We start from the raw sequence: 15,907 nt of genomic DNA, 5'->3' as shown, positions 1-15,907 counted from the left end.
TGCAAAGATTAATCGATTTTAGTTAAATTACTACTATTAAATTAATCACCAACTATTTTGATTATCGGTTTGAGTCATTTCGTAATGAAAAAAATATTATATTTTAAATGTGAATATTGTTCTAGTTTCTTCTCTCCTCTGTGACAGTAAACTGAATATCTTTGAGTTGTGGGACAAAACGAGACATTTTAGGACGTCATCTTGAAATTTTAGAGACCAAACAACTAATTGGTTCATCAAGAAAATAATCGACAGATCAATCAACTACGACAACAACTGTTGCGTGTCTACTTACTTATCCCACACCTGTAATTTTTGATGGGGGATAACGTATTCTTTCACAGGCAACTCTGGAGCAAAAGCAAAGCACGAAGGACTCACTTTTGTTGCTGCTGTTTTACTAGAAGGAGCAGCTCTGTTTTCCTCCCGTCCACCCAAAGTACTGCTGTCAACTGCAGCTGCATGTATTACAACAGTATTACAACTTGTCACGACACGATTTAAACGTAGCTGTAAAGGCAAGCAGAAAGAATGCTAGATATGCCAGTAATGTGTGTGTGTGTTTTTTTTATCAGAGTTAATTCTAATAAATAGATCAATATCAAATTAAGACATTACACTCGACACGCTCAACAACTAGGCCCTGGATCCTCAATGTAGATAATATATAAAGGCACTCCGATTAATACTTTTATTATATCTATATGCTCTAAACCAGGTGTGTCTAACTCACCTTCACTAAGGGCCACACTGGACCATAAGTACCACACAAAGGTCCTGACGTGTAGAGTTGTAGAGAAACAGTCAAATATCTTTGACTCAATTATTGCATGTTTTAAAAAGTCTTCTCACTTATCACAGTTTGGCTCTTTAAAAGTCGGCAAAAAGGTTACTTAGCCATCAAAAAAAAAAAAAAAAAAGGTCGGAAAGCAACAAATGCCGGAAAATGCGACAAAAAAGTTGAGGAAAAAAAACTTCAGGAAAAAATTGACCAAACGTTGAAAAAGAGACAAAAACTAGTTGGCCCAAAATAATGTATTTGTTTATTTAAAAATTGACAATGCACATCAATTGAATTTTTTTTGGTTTACACTCAAAATGTAAATGCTCCAGAGTTAGCAAAAAAGCATCTGTAGTCCCTTGGCAGGTCAACACATCATCATATTACATTAATAAAAAAGAATGCAAGAAAAATATAAAGCAAATTAAGAAAGAGAAAGGGACAAATAAAATAAATTTATTATAAATTAAAAAATTAAGTACAATACAAAGAAGGGCAATTTGTGAACCTAAATTGATATGTGGGGTGTATCAAAGTCTGCGAGGGGCCTGATTTGGTCTGGAGTTGGACGTCTGTGCTCTAAACTATTTCCTGCTGTGGCATTAATTGGTGCAGACAAACCTCTGAGTCATCGTGTGTTGTGGTATAAACTGAAGTCTGAGACTGTTGGCCAAGTGAAAACACCCAACACTTACCAGTCAGACATTTCCTGATCTGTCCTGCTTGTCTTACATCTTGAACACTGAACTCCTTTCCTCCCTCTCTGTGTTTTTGTCTACATATTGAAGAGAGAGAAGTGGGCATTATTACGTAAAGTGTCTCAGAACAAGGCCATGGTTAACAGATAGGCCATGTACATTATTCGCCCAGGGTCAGGGTAACTTTTTCTGTTTGACATTAACAAAGTTGAAGCTTTTTTCAAATTTGGCTTCCAATTGCTGCTCGCATCCGCTTCAAGACACTACTACTTTCACACAGGGCCACGAACGGATCGGCCCCAGCATACACCCAGGACATGGTCAAACCCTACACCCAAACCTGCCCACTCCACTCGCCATCAGCCCACCTGCTTGCTGCAGTAGACCTTTTTCACGGCAGACATGTTGACATGTCATAGTAGGAAAAGCACAGATGTGTTCAAAACCATTAATGATGGCTGCATTCCACTTAGGAGAAACCCTGGTATTAAACCATTACTGATGGCTGCATTCCACTTAGGAGAGACCCTGGTATTAAACCATTAATGATGGCTGCATTCCACTTAGGAGAGACCCTGGTATTAAACCATTAATGATGGCTGCATTCCACTTAGGAGAGACCCTGGTATTAAACCATTAATGATGGCTGCATTCCACTTAGGAGAGACCCTGGTATTAAACCATTAATGATGGCTGCATTCCACTTAGGAGAGACCCTGGTATTAAACCATTACTGATGGCTGTATTCCACTTAGGAGAGACCCTGGTATTAAACCATTACTGATGGCTGCATTCCACTTAGGAGAGACCCTGGTATTAAACCATTAATGATGGCTGCATTCCACTTAGGAGAGACCCTGGTATTAAACCATTAATGATGGCTGCATTCCACTTAGGAGAGACCCTGGTATTAAACCATTACTGATGGCTGCATTCCACTTAGGAGAGACCCTGGTATTAAACCAATACTGATGGCTGCATTCCACTTAGGAGAGACCCTGGTATTAAACCATTACTGATGGCTGCATTCCACTTAGGAGAGACCCTGGTATTAAACCATTAATGATGGCTGCATTCCACTTAGGAGAGACCCTGGTATTAAACCATTAATGATGGCTGCATTCCACTTAGGAGAGACCCTGGTATTAAACCATTACTGATGGCTGCATTCCAGTTAGGAGAGACCCTGGTATTAAACCATTAATGATGGCTGCATTCCACTTAGGAGAGACCCTGGTATTAAACCATTAATGATGGCTGCATTCCACTTAGGAGAGACCCTGGTATTAAACCATTACTGATGGCTGCATTCCAGTTAGGAGAGGTCCTGGCATTAAACCATTAATGATGGCTGCATTCCACTTAGGAGAGACCCTGGTATTAAACCATTAATGATGGCTGCATTCCACTTAGGAGAGACCCTGGTATTAAACCATTACTGATGGCTGCATTCCACTTAGGAGAGGTCCTGGTATTAAACCATTACTGATGGCTGCATTCCACTTAGGAGAGGCCCCGGTGTTGGGCATGCTGACTTACTGATACCCCTTTTCCACCAAGGCAGAGCTGGTGCTGGTTCGGAGCCAGAGTCTAGTTTCAAATCAGGTCTTTGTTTTTCGACCACCAAAGCACCAGCTCCGAACCGGTAAAAATGGTTCTTAAGTAGCACCAAATCAGTAGTTTTGCTTATTTGAAGCTAATGTATTTGCACTTACTACTTGTTTTCTGGAGTTTGCACCTTCAGGGTTGAAAGCACTTAATTGGAAGTTACTTTGGATAACCGCGTCAGCTAAATGAGGATGTAATGATCCTCAACTTGTCTTGAACTTTTGCGGCATTAACAACCACACTCAGAATAGAGAGAGAGAGAACCAAAACGTGAGCAGGAAGCAGCTGTGACTGATCGTAATGAAGAACTTGCCGTGTTGATTGAGTTTCTTAAATGTTCAAATTTAGAAAGTCAGGTTTAACAACCTCTACAGTTACGCTACAGAAACATGTGGCTCGGCGGTGGCGTTTTAGACTCACAGTAAACACAGTTCAATGTGAGCGTTCCTTCTGTTATTGTTTAATTTGTTGATGAAGTAACGTAGCCTGACGTGGTCCTACTCAGATTCTAGTCAGAATGTGAGTCTGAAACGGATCCATTGGGCTGTGATTATGGGGCGTGTTCCAACCGAACCAGGAAAAAAAATGCCTCTGCATTCATTGGATAGACCTCCAACCAATCAGAGCAACGGAACTCAACACTGTGTATCGTCTGCATAGCAACCACTCTTGGCACAATTCATTCGTTCTAACTTCCGACTTTTAGACTCTTTTTGAAGCTGGATATATCATTTGTTTCTTGTAAATATAAATGTGGATAACGTTAATGATAGTGACATGCTCGCTACCATCGCATTTCTAGAGATGAATCGGCAAAAACACGTTTTATATCTCTGATTCACGGCTTTGTTCTAGTGCCGGCGCTCCCTCTCTTCACTCTCTCTCTATGTCTCTCCACCATATAACGCTCCCTCTCTTCAGTCTCTCTCTATCTCTCTCCACCATATAACGCTCTCTCTCTTCAGTCTCTCTCTATCTCTCTCCACCATATAACGCTCTCTCTCTTCAGTCTCTCTCTATCTCTCTCCACCATATAACGCTCTCTCTTCAGTCTCTCTCTCTCTCTCCAGTCTCTCTCTATCTCTCTCCACCATATAATGCTCTCTCTTCAGTCTCTCTCTATCTCTCTCCACCATATAATGCTCTCTCTTCAGTCTCTCTCTATCTCTCTCCACCATATAACGCTCTCTCTTCAGTCTCTCTCTATCTCTCTCCACCATATAACGCTCTCTCTCTCCAGTCTCTCTCTATCTCTCTCCACCATATAACGCTCTCTCTCTCCAGTCTCTCTCTATCTCTCTCCACCATATAATGCTCTCTCTTCAGTCTCTCTCTATCTCTCTCCACCATATAACGCTCTCTCTTCTCTCTCTCTCTCTCTCTCTCCACCATATAACGCTCTCTCTCTCTTCAGTCTCTCTCTCTCTCTCCACCATATAACGCTCTCTCTCTTCAGTCTCTCTCTATCTCTCTCCACCATATAACGCTCTCTCTCTTCAGTCTCTCTCTATCTCTCTCCACCATATAACGCTCTCTCTCTTCAGTCTCTCTCTATCTCTCTCCACCATATAACGCTCTCTCTCTTCAGTCTCTCTCTATCTCTCTCCACCATATAACGCTCTCTCTCTTCAGTCTCTCTCTATCTCTCTCCACCATATAACGCTCTCTCTCTTCAGTCTCTCTCTCTCTCTCCACCATATAACGCTCTCTCTCTTCAGTCTCTCTCTATCTCTCTCCACCATATAACGCTCTCTCTCTTCAGTCTCTCTCTATCTCTCTCCACCATATAACGCTCTCTCTCTTCAGTCTCTCTCTATCTCTCTCCACCATATAACGCTCTCTCTCTTCAGTCTCTCTCTATCATATAACGCTCTCTTCAGTCTCTCTATCATATAACGCTCTCTCTTCAGTCTCTCTCTATCTCTCTCCACCATATAACGCTCTCTCTCTCCAGTCTCTCTCTATGTCTCTCCACCATATAACGCTCTCTCTCTCTTCTCCCTCTCTCTCTCCAACATATAACGCTCTCTCTCTTCAGTCTCTCTCTATCTCTCTCCACCATATAACGCTCTCTCTCTTCTTCAGTCTCTCTCTATCTCTCTCCACCATATAACGCTCTCTCTTCAGTCTCTCTCTATCTCTCCACCATATAATATAACTCTCTCTCTCTCTCTCTCTCTCTCTCTCTCTTCAGTCTCTCCACCATATAATGCTCTCTCTCCAGTCTCTCTCTATGTCTCTCCACCATATAACGCTCTCTCTCTTCAGTCTCTCTCTATCTCTCTCCACCATATAACGCTCTCTCTCTTCAGTCTCTCTCTATCTCTCCACCATATAACGCTCTCTCTCTTCAGTCTCTCTCTATGTCTCTCCACCATATAACGCTCTCTCTCTTCAGTCTCTCTCTATGTCTCTCCACCATATAACGCTCTCTCTCTCCAGTCTCTATGTCTCTCCACCATATAACGCTACTGTGCTTTTGGGCAGTTGTTGAGGCTCCTCCGCTGAGGATTTTAAAATGAATGTGCTGTCGATATCTTCTGTAACAGACGCGATGGTGGAATCTACACATCTCAACAAATTCAACCCAAGCGTTCTTTGGTGACTTGATTGATTCTATTACTGTTAATCATCTGTCCGACAATCTGATTGGTCCGAACAGATCCTGTTCGGGCAATAATTGCTTCTCAACGGAGCGACTCCAGACCGAACTTCCCGACCTCAAATTTTGTGGGCGGGGCTAAGTTCGGCTGGCATCCAGGCTAGAAGTAACATGAACCTGCTGTTTTCTGTGTATTGTGTGTCACTTGTATTTTTACACACCTTTTTGCTCTGTCTTTGCAGTGGGCCACACTCAGGATAGAGAGAGGAGCGAAAGAAAATAATCACCACCTGTACAAACCCTACTCGAATGGTAAGCTGTACTATCATCGTGCATATTCAGTAGGTGTATTTGTTTTAAGCTACGTCTACACTACTACGTTTTGGTTTAAAAACAAAAATCTTTTGCAACATTTACACCTACCGTCCTGTCCACACTACTGCAGCGTTTCCGAGCCCCTAAAACGGAGTCTTTTGGAAACACTGCTGCCCCCGTTTTGGTTAGAAAACTCCGGCGTTGTTTTGTAGTCTGGATGGACACAAACGGAGACATTTGGAAATGACGACGCACATCACTCAGTCTTATCGGTTAGGTAGCTTACAGACCTTTCAGTAACAGTTCCACCTCATCATCTCCAAGATAATAAATCCCTGCTCTTACTTTTCACCGTTGTTGTTCTTTCTCTAAAGTATTTTCTGTATTTTTTAACTTCTACATCCATGATCTTCAACGCAGAGTAACATCAGACATTATGCTTCCTGTTTACACCTGTGTGTGTGTGTGTGTGTGTGTGTGTGTGTGTGTGTGTGTGTGTGTGTGTGTACGGTCATGTGATACGTGTTGTCAGACGTGTTAATATGGATGGAGATTAGCTGTGCTACTGGAACTTAAAGGCATACGATGCATTTTGCATTTTTGTCAAACTACTTGTACTTGTATTTAACGTTACTGTCATATGCAGAGCCGTCTCTGCACTCACAGCCTGATCGTGAGATTTGGCGGTGCGCTACCTACCAAACTTGCGCTTTGCTATCGGGATGATTCGCCCTACTACGAGTTTGTTTACCATTGAAATTACTTTGAAGCTGTTATATTGAAGTACAAATCTTGCATAGTTACTAGGGGTGTGACGAGATTAAAATGTGACGAGATTTCTCGTCGAGGTGGAAAGTTTACATATTGTGTTCGTCTTGTCTGTCACTCTTTCGCCGTTTATTATTTCCACAGGAAAACCAAAATGTTGCCACACAAATGATTTAAAAGTGGCAGGGGGATCTTCAATAGTAATTCCACGCTCCATCACGCTGACATCACATCGCCTCACGAGACAACTTTTCACCTCAACGAGAAATCTCGTCTCGTTCTCATGAGCCCAATGTCGTGATGTGTCTTGTCTCGTGGAGTAAGCGTCTCGTCACACCCCTAATAGTTACATTACATGTCATTTAGCTGACGCTTTTGCTATATTTGTCAGAGCCTGCACGCCTCTGGAGCGACTAGTGATTAAGTGTCTTGCTCAGGGACACATTGGTTGACGTATCTCAGTGGGAATTTAACCCGGGTCTCCCACACCAAAGGCATGTGTCATATCAACTGCGCCATCACCACCACTCATAGAGTGCCTTTAAACGCTTGTGTGGACGAAGATCGTTTTTGTCTCAAAATGACGAACCCATTTGTCCCGGATGCTGCGCACTGAAACATTACATCTACCGCCGGTTACTGCGTTGCGCAACTCTGAACCTCCTGCTGGCTGCTGCGTGGCGCAGCATTTGGTATTCGTCATAACCCATCTGTTTTTGAGAATCTTTTGAAAAATGTGTTTGTATGTTAGTGCTAAGGGAGCATGTTTTAATAAAACCTGTGATTCTTACCTCGACAATGTATTTTATTTCATGCTACAGAGGCTTAGATATTAAGATTTTGGTAGACGTTGACAATTCTTAATATTTTTTCAGAAAACCTTCAGGAGATAAGGATATTTATCCCAGAATAACATAGTTTTTTATAGGCGTTTTTAGCAGGCGTTTTAGGAGTAAATGGGTTAAAAGAGAAAACTTGGTGTACATGTAGCCTTAAGAGACGAGTTTCGCTGACCTCTTTTCTCGCTGGACTGTTGCAGCTATCATCGCCAGGGAGCCCACCTCATTGGAGGAGGAGATCAAGGAGATCAGGCGGAGCGGCAGCAACAGAGACCTGGACTCAGCCCCCGAGTTCGAGATGTCTGACATCTTCTATTTCGCCCGGCGAGGAGTGGAGAGCATCATGGACGATGAGGTGACCAAGCGGTTCTCTGCCGAGGAGTTGGAGTCCTGGAATCTGCTGACTCGCAGCAACAACAACTTCCACTACATCAGCCTGAGGCTGACTGTCCTCTGGGGGCTCGGCCTGCTGATCCGCTACGGCTTCCTGCTGCCTCTCAGGTATCAGCCGTACCTCCTCAGAGAGGTTTCTTTATTTAGGAGAGTGACCCTTACCACGCATGCTTTTAAAGAAAACTGAACGCATTAACAGGGTTTTTCCTGCCGCTGGAAGGTTTAGGTGCAGCATCCGAGCCATTTTGGGCAGCACATAATGAATGAACGTAACTAAAATACTTCACTCAGATCTAATGATTGTAGTTGGACCTCTATAGCTTTAAGTTTTGTCTTTAAGCTTTTTGAGTGTTATTTATTTATTATCTGCTCTAGCTTGTCCACAGTTTTAGACACAGATATTGTAACAGTAACGATCCAAAGTGATGTGAAAAAGACACAAAACTACCACAGACACCCAAAGCAAACCCAAAGAAACCAAAATGACCAAAAATAGATGCAACACGACTACAAAGAGACACAAAATGTATTGGTAAATGTTTTTCTTTTTTTTATTATTATTATTATTTTTGGGGGGCTTTTCCCTTTATTATACAGTGACTGTGGATAGACAGGAAAGGGGTAGAGAGATTGGGGACGACACGCAGCAAAGGGCAGCAGGTCGGATTCGAACCCGCACCGGACTCAGCCAACATGGGGCGAACGCTCTTACTGGGTGAGCTATAGGCCTCCCCATGTATGGACTTAATAAGCTAAAGTCCCAATAAGTCGGCGTGTTCCTTTTTAAATGTTGGCACATGCAGGGAGTTAAAGAGGGAGATCCTCCTTCGGGGTTAGCTTAGCCGGTCACAGGGACAGTGACTCAGTACTAAGCCTGGCTGGCTCGTTTCCAACTGCCGGTGGGGAGACGAATCAGGCCACTGCTGCACAAACAGACGCTGCAGTGTCCCGTCCGGTTAATGGATTTTCTCAGTTATTGTCTAGTTGAATATTGACCTGGCTCACTCGCATGACAGCATGAAACCCGTACCTCTCTTGTTTCTAAATCTCTCCCAATTTAAATCAACCCCTCCTCCAACCCCGAGTGATTGGTTCATCCAAATTAAGTCGACCTGTCGGGCAGTTTAATCGTCCCCTTCCTTCCTGCAGGGTCGGCAGTCTATTAACAGTGTCAGAGGAGAGCGTGGAACTTGTAATAGATAACCAGAACCCCACACCCCTGCATAACAATGTTATCTGGGTGGTTACTCAGAAAAGAAAACCTGTAGTACAGAAGGAGACTTCTTTGGCTAAGGATCCTGTTCTCGCATTTAAATGCCTACATTGGTATTTTCACATATTGTGATGTAATTTCTTCAAATGCTTTATATCCCTAAAATCAGTACATCCTAAGCTAAAAGGTTATATAAGTCAATAAACTTTTTAAACCAAATCATGTCACAAAAAAATAGATACAGGCAACGCCCAAGACGATTGTGATTGGTTTAAAGAAATGCCAAACAAGAACACGTTTTTCTCCCATCCAGGAATGCTGTGTGGACTAGCCAGACCTTCCTCCGTGGCGCTGTGGAGGAAGGTCTGGCAATGCGAGACTATTTAAAGACTATGTGTTAAGAGATTCCCTGTTGCAGGATCAGATGTAACCTGCCTCTCTGTCTCTTTCAGGGTAACTCTGGCCTTCACCGGTGTCGGCCTCCTCGTTTTCCTCACCTGTCTTATCGGGCTGCTGCCAAGCGGAAGGTGAGACTGACGACAAGCTGGTCTGTTTGGATTTATCAAAAATAAAGGAAACTGTTTGCCGTGTTGACACACGGAGTATGTCATGCTGTTGTGTGCTTTTTCTTGCAGGTTAAAAAACTTTCTGAGTGAGAAAGTCCATCTGATGTGCTACAGAATATGTGTCCGAGCTCTGACGGCCATTATCACCTACCATAACAGGTAAGGGACCTTCGCCCCCTACCTTCATCGGAAGTGGTGGGTTCACGTCCGATGCAAATAGTTTTAGACTCCTCATATAACAGAATTACTTTAACACGGCAGTAGTGTACTTCCTGGTAACATGTTGACAGACCATGTCAGATAAGGTCAGGATGTGCACCTGTAAAAGGGAAGATGTGGGAGTTATTCAGTATGTATACTGTATGCAAACACATGAGACATTCAGGGAACCTAATTAGGTCCGATGCATCTAACTTAGGTTATGATGTCAATAGAAATAATGGAAGCAACACAATGAATTCATAGAAGACCCATAACAACCAGACCGGTTTCCTTAATATCATATTTTATAATATTTCCTTTATTGTCAAGTTTCCTCTGCTTTTAACCCGTCCAAACTAATTAGGAGCAGTGGGCAGCCACAGCCTACATCTACACTACTACGTTTTGGTTTAAAAACAAACATCTTTTGCTACGTTTATGCCTCACGTCCACACTACTGGGACGTTTCTTATCCCCTTAAACGGAGACATTTGGAAACACTTTGGTTTGAAAACTCTGCGGTTGTTTTGTAGTCTGGACGGACTCAAACGGAGACCTTTGGAAACGACGACGCACATCAGTCAGTCTTATCGGTTAGTAGAGGTGGGCGATATATCGTTTAGACGATAATATCCAAATTGTTGTCTGGACGATATGCAAAATTGGGATATCGAATATTTTGAATTTGTACAATCCGACCCCCCAAACATGAAAAGAGCTGAAGGAAGTTAACGAGAAAACAAATAACGCACACTATAACCTTCTAAACAATTATATGTAGCGATGTTAATACTGTAGGGGTTTGTTTGACTGTATTTTTTGTACAAAATCACGTTCATCCTGCACGAGAGTAAGCTGCTACTAGTTCTTACCTGTGCGTTATGACGTTCACTCATGTCAACAAAGATGGCGGCGCGCGATTGTGCAGCGGCTCTCCTGTCGGTGTATATTTATACAAGTACGTACAGCCACACTGAATTAATCAATACAGGACCACGATACAAGACAGCCATTACGAGAGCTTTCCAGGCGGCTCATAACATCCTGGAGGACATAGCCTGACCGAGCCCTCCAGGTTGTTGTCGGCGCTAGCACGCCGAGCTAGCTATCTACCGGCAGAATGAGAAAATAACTCAGACAAGACGAGAGGCGGAGGACTGCATTTATGTGCACAATGACTGGAGTACCAACTACAGGATCGTTGCCCAGTACGGCTCACCTGACCTGGAGCCCTGTCGGTAATATACTGACCATTTTATTTACTACGAAAACCGCACACTGCCGTCTACATAGCCCCCGATGCTAACGTTAGCACAAGTTTGGTTCACTGCTAACCATAGTGAATAAACTGCAGCGCGATCACCTGGATATGGGATACAGGGGACTTTAACAAGGCGTGCTTAAATTCTGTTCCCCTCCAGCTTTTTCCCAGCATGTAGATTGTGTTACTAGAGGGAAGAACACACTAGACCATGTTACTCTAACATCAAGAAAGATACAGAACTGCACCTCTCCCTCACCTGGGCCAGTCAGAAAACATCCAACTCCCAGTCAGAAGGACTATACAGCCCAGTAGAAGGACTATCAGAACCTAGTCTGACCCGGCCTTGTCCCAGCTCCAGTAATAAGGACATGGTTGTGTGCAATATGTTACAGAACAGAGCCCTTTGTTTATGGTTATGATTTCATCTTGCTTGTACATTTTCCAAAGAGAACCACCGAAATAGCCTCTGAACTTTTAACTTCTAGAAGGATTTCAAAAATATCGTCTGAATATCGATATCGAGATATTGAAAAAAAAATCGAGATATTAATTTTTGTCAATATCTCCCACCCCTATCGGTTAGGTCACTAAAATATTGAGTGATCTGTTTTACTTAATGATTAATCACATGTATCCAGAGCTCTGCAAAGGCCTTTACTAAAACTAAAAGTTTAGCATTGCCAGTATTAAAGGTGCAGTAGGTAAGACTTCTAAAACTAACTTTCTGTCATATTTGCTGAAACTGACCCTATGTTCCAGTAGAACTACATGAAGCTGGTAATACATGAAGATGGTAATAAAAAAAAGAAAATACCTGGCTATTGTGATTTGTAGTGAGATTTGCAAAAATCCACCGCTCCGTGTTCAGATGCACCAATCAGGGCCAGGGGGGGTGTCTAACTGCGTGTCAATCACTGCTCATGCACACGCATCCATTCTCCCTTGTGGGGGGAGGGGCTTAAGAGACCGTTTTGGGCTTTAGCAGAAAGGGGGGAGGGACTGAGAAGTTGTCAATGTTCAAATTTTTTGGCGAAGTCCTGGATCTTTGCAATCCTACCTAGAGCACCTTTTAATTATTGACATCACAAAAAGAGCTCTGTACTGATGCTCACAAAAATTAAGGACAAATGGTGTCAATGGCACAAATGTTATCTAGAAGGTTTGAACTTATAAGCATTATAATTTTGGTAAAACATTTTTTTGTGCTTTTTTTTAAACAAATATTTCAAGAGAAAACATGTTGCAACTTATGGATTTTCCAAATGCCATGCCATTTAATCAAAAGTTACCGGATTGTTTTAAACAAGCCGCTCAAATGCAGCTCGTCTTGTTCACCTGGTCCCACTATTCTTGTACTAAAACATTCTCCGAAGGCCTCTTGCCTTGCAGGGAAAGGGGTCTACATGAGGTTACATAATGACGGATAAGTTGTCTTCGGAGAGCAGAAACCAGAGTGTGTCAGCTCTTGTAATGCGAGCACCCAGAGCGTGTGAGTGTGAAAGGGAGGCTGCCTGAGGCTAAACTCAGACTGTCTACATTCATATTCATTGCAGCAGAGACGAGCCTCTCTTAAGCACAAAGCCCTCGTCAGTAATGCGAGCTCATACACAAAGCCAAGTCAGTCAAGCTACAGTCATTTTGTAAACATAAAATACAACGCTTGGAGCTGCTGACTTCAATTAACTAAAGCACACGTCTCACTATCCTTAACCCTGTTAAGAGGAAGAGGGGGGGGAAGACCTGCAGGAAATCGTCACAGGTCGGATTCGAACCATGGACCTCTGCGTCGAGGCATAAACGTCTCAGTACATGTGCGCCTGCTCTACCCACTGAGCCATCCCGGCCACAGAGATATGCTCATTTTAATGAGCAGAGCGTAAATGCGTTTTGACAGTTTCATCTGCAACAGAACGGTGTCACACAGGCGTCACGTAACAATGAGAACGCCATCACGAGCGTTCAAAGTAATGCAGAAGCCTTATCTTTCTGCAGAAAAAAGAATGAATGCTCTAGCTGTTAGATCGATTTAAACAGGATCACGTGAAGAACAACTGGCTCTAAGAGTTAAAGGAACACGCCGACTTATTGGGAATTTAGCTTATTCACCGTAACCCCCAGAGTTAGACAAGTCAATACATACCCTTCTCATCTCCGTGAGTGCTGTAAGGCTGTCTGACCGCTACAGTGGCATCAGGCCAGCACATGTGAATGCAGGCGAATGGTTCCAGTAATCCTACTGCTCCGAATAAGTGACAAAAGTGACAAAATAACGCCAACATGTTCATATTTACATTTTGTGATTTGTAGAGTCACAGCGTGTACAAAAAACAACGAAACAAGAGACACAGCCGTCTTCTAACCGTAAACAAACCGGGAACTATATTCTCAGACAGGCTTGCTGCAAAGCATATCATTCCGCCCAAGTACTATATTCTTCCGCCTGAGAATATAGTTCCCGGTTTGTTTACGGTTAGAAGATGGCTGTGTCTCATGTTACATTGTTATTTGTACACGCTGTGACTCTACAAATCACAACATGTAAGTAGGAACATGTTGGTGTTATTTTGTCACTTATTGGGAGCAGTAGGATTACTGGAACCATTCACCTGCAGGTTCTGTGCTGGCCTGATGCCGCTGGAGCCGTCAGACAGCATTACAGCACGCACGGAGATGAGAAGGGTATGTATGGACTTGTCTAACTTTGGGGGTTACAGTGAATAAGCTAAATTCCCAATAAGTCGGCGTGTTCCTTTTTTAAGGGGTTCAATATCGTGCACCAGTGTTACTATCGAAGGGATGTTGGTAGTGAGGATTTTGTTGCTTGTGAGTGAAGCTTTTTTTTTTACATTTTATGCAAATGTGACAGAGTGTGAATCTAAGAGGAACGTGAAGCAGTACATGGGGTTTTTATAGAGAGGATAGGCACATGCAGGAGGATGTGGAGGAGGAAGTTGATGTATTGTATTTATCAACTGTAGTCGAAACAGCTGCTGTTATGTTTGGTTAACCACAGCGCAGGCTTGACTGAATCTCAAATTAAACCTTTGAAACAACATTTAAGTTGAAGCTCGAGGGACATTGTTGGTCAGTGAGATTGCTCATCATGGTAATTAGAGCTGCAAAAATAATTGGTTTAGTGTAACTATTAAATTAATCGGCAACTATTTTGGTTTTTTATGAAAGAGTAAAACTTCTCTGATGTCAGCTTGTGAAATGTGAATGTTTTCTAGTTGGTTTTAGTTGTTTTACTGAACTTCAAAGGCAAACATTTATGTGCTCATATTATGCTTTTTGGCTGTTTCCCTTTCCTTTATTGTGTTATATATCTTTTTGTACATGTTATAAGTTTACAAAATGAGAAAGCCCAAAGTCCACCCCAAAAGGACTTACCATCTCCAACAGAAAACACTGTTCACAACCTGCTCCAAACAGCTCTATTGTAGTCCAGCCTTTACTTCAGAGACCAACGTGGTCACTTTGTAACACGTTATAATGCTCACCTAGCTGCTAGCATGGTACACCCTCAAACCAAGCTAGTTAGAGCGGAGGCCCAAATAGTTCAGATAGTCGTATCGCCATGTCCAGGAGACAGTGTAGAATTAAAACGTTTCGTCTGAAAGAATAATTAGTTAACATTAAAATAACGTACCACTCTGAAAAGTCTTGCTCCAGTCTAGGTTGTACAGCTGAGCCACGAAGCCATGGTTACCGGCTGAAGCTGGTTTGTTTTGGATCACACTAGCTTGCTTGTCAGGCTAGTAGTCCTTACCTAGGTACTGTCAGGGCATGCCCTCATACACTGCTTCTGACTGGCTAGTAGTCCTTACCTAGGTACTGTCAGGGCACGCCCTCATACTCTGCTTCTGACTGGCTAGTAGTCCTTACCTAGGTACTGTCAGGGCCCTCATACACTGCTTCTGACTGGCTAGTAGTCCTTACCTAGGTACTGTCAGGGCACGCCCTCATACTCTGCTTCTGACTGGCTAGTAGTCCTTACCTAGGTACTGTCAGGGCATGCCCTCATACTCTGCTTCTGACTGGCTAGTAGTCCTTACCTAGGTACTGTCAGGGCACGCCCTCATACTCTGCTTCTGACTGGCTAGTAGTCCTTACCTAAGTACTGTCAGGGCATGCCCTCATACTCTGCTTCTGACTGGCTAGTAGTCCTTACCTAAGTACTGTCAGGGCATGCCCTCATACTCTGCTTCTGACTGGCTAGTAGTCCTTACCTAGGTACTGTGCATGTGCGACTCCCAACAAAGATGGGACAGAAGTGAGATGTCTCACTAGGGCTGGGCGATATATTGATATAAAAAATATATCGTTATATTTTTAAATGAGATATGGAATTAGACCATATCGCATATATCGATATAGTTCAAATTTGATTCTTGCTCCAAGCAAGCAAGCTGCTGATCATTTTGGATTGGCCTCTTTTATTTTATAGGCTTTTTATTTAAGATATTTTTTTATTTAAATGTGCACCTTATGGAGCTTTGATTTCAATAAAGGTACTAATGTTGTTATACAGTATTTATATGTTAGACAGTTTACATTTTATTGTTATTTGTTATAACAGCTGAGCATTTAATCATGAACCAGGTGAAGAAACCTGTTCATTATTTATTCATTAGTTTTTGTAACTGTTAAATGAAATAG

At 42.7% G+C, this 15,907-nt stretch overlaps 1 protein-coding gene across 2 annotated transcripts in view; it reads left to right on the top strand.

The window, feature by feature from the left end:
- The window catches only part of LOC114555269 (glycerol-3-phosphate acyltransferase 4), a 39,290-nt gene that overhangs the window by 8,187 nt on the left and 15,196 nt on the right, over positions 1-15,907 (top strand). For both annotated transcript variants that reach the window (XM_028577555.1, XM_028577556.1), the window contains exons 3-6: positions 5,932-6,001; positions 7,812-8,112; positions 9,670-9,744; positions 9,853-9,942. In XM_028577555.1, coding sequence (XP_028433356.1) covers positions 5,932-6,001; positions 7,812-8,112; positions 9,670-9,744; positions 9,853-9,942 — 536 coding nt within the window. The remainder of the gene's footprint in view (positions 1-5,931; positions 6,002-7,811; positions 8,113-9,669; positions 9,745-9,852; positions 9,943-15,907) is intronic.

This window comes from Perca flavescens, chromosome 5 (assembly GCF_004354835.1).
Source record: "Perca flavescens isolate YP-PL-M2 chromosome 5, PFLA_1.0, whole genome shotgun sequence".
NCBI classification, from domain to species: Eukaryota; Metazoa; Chordata; class Actinopteri; order Perciformes; family Percidae; genus Perca; species Perca flavescens.
Note: the sequence above shows the minus strand (reverse complement) of the source record. Positions and strands in the feature narration are given on the sequence as shown.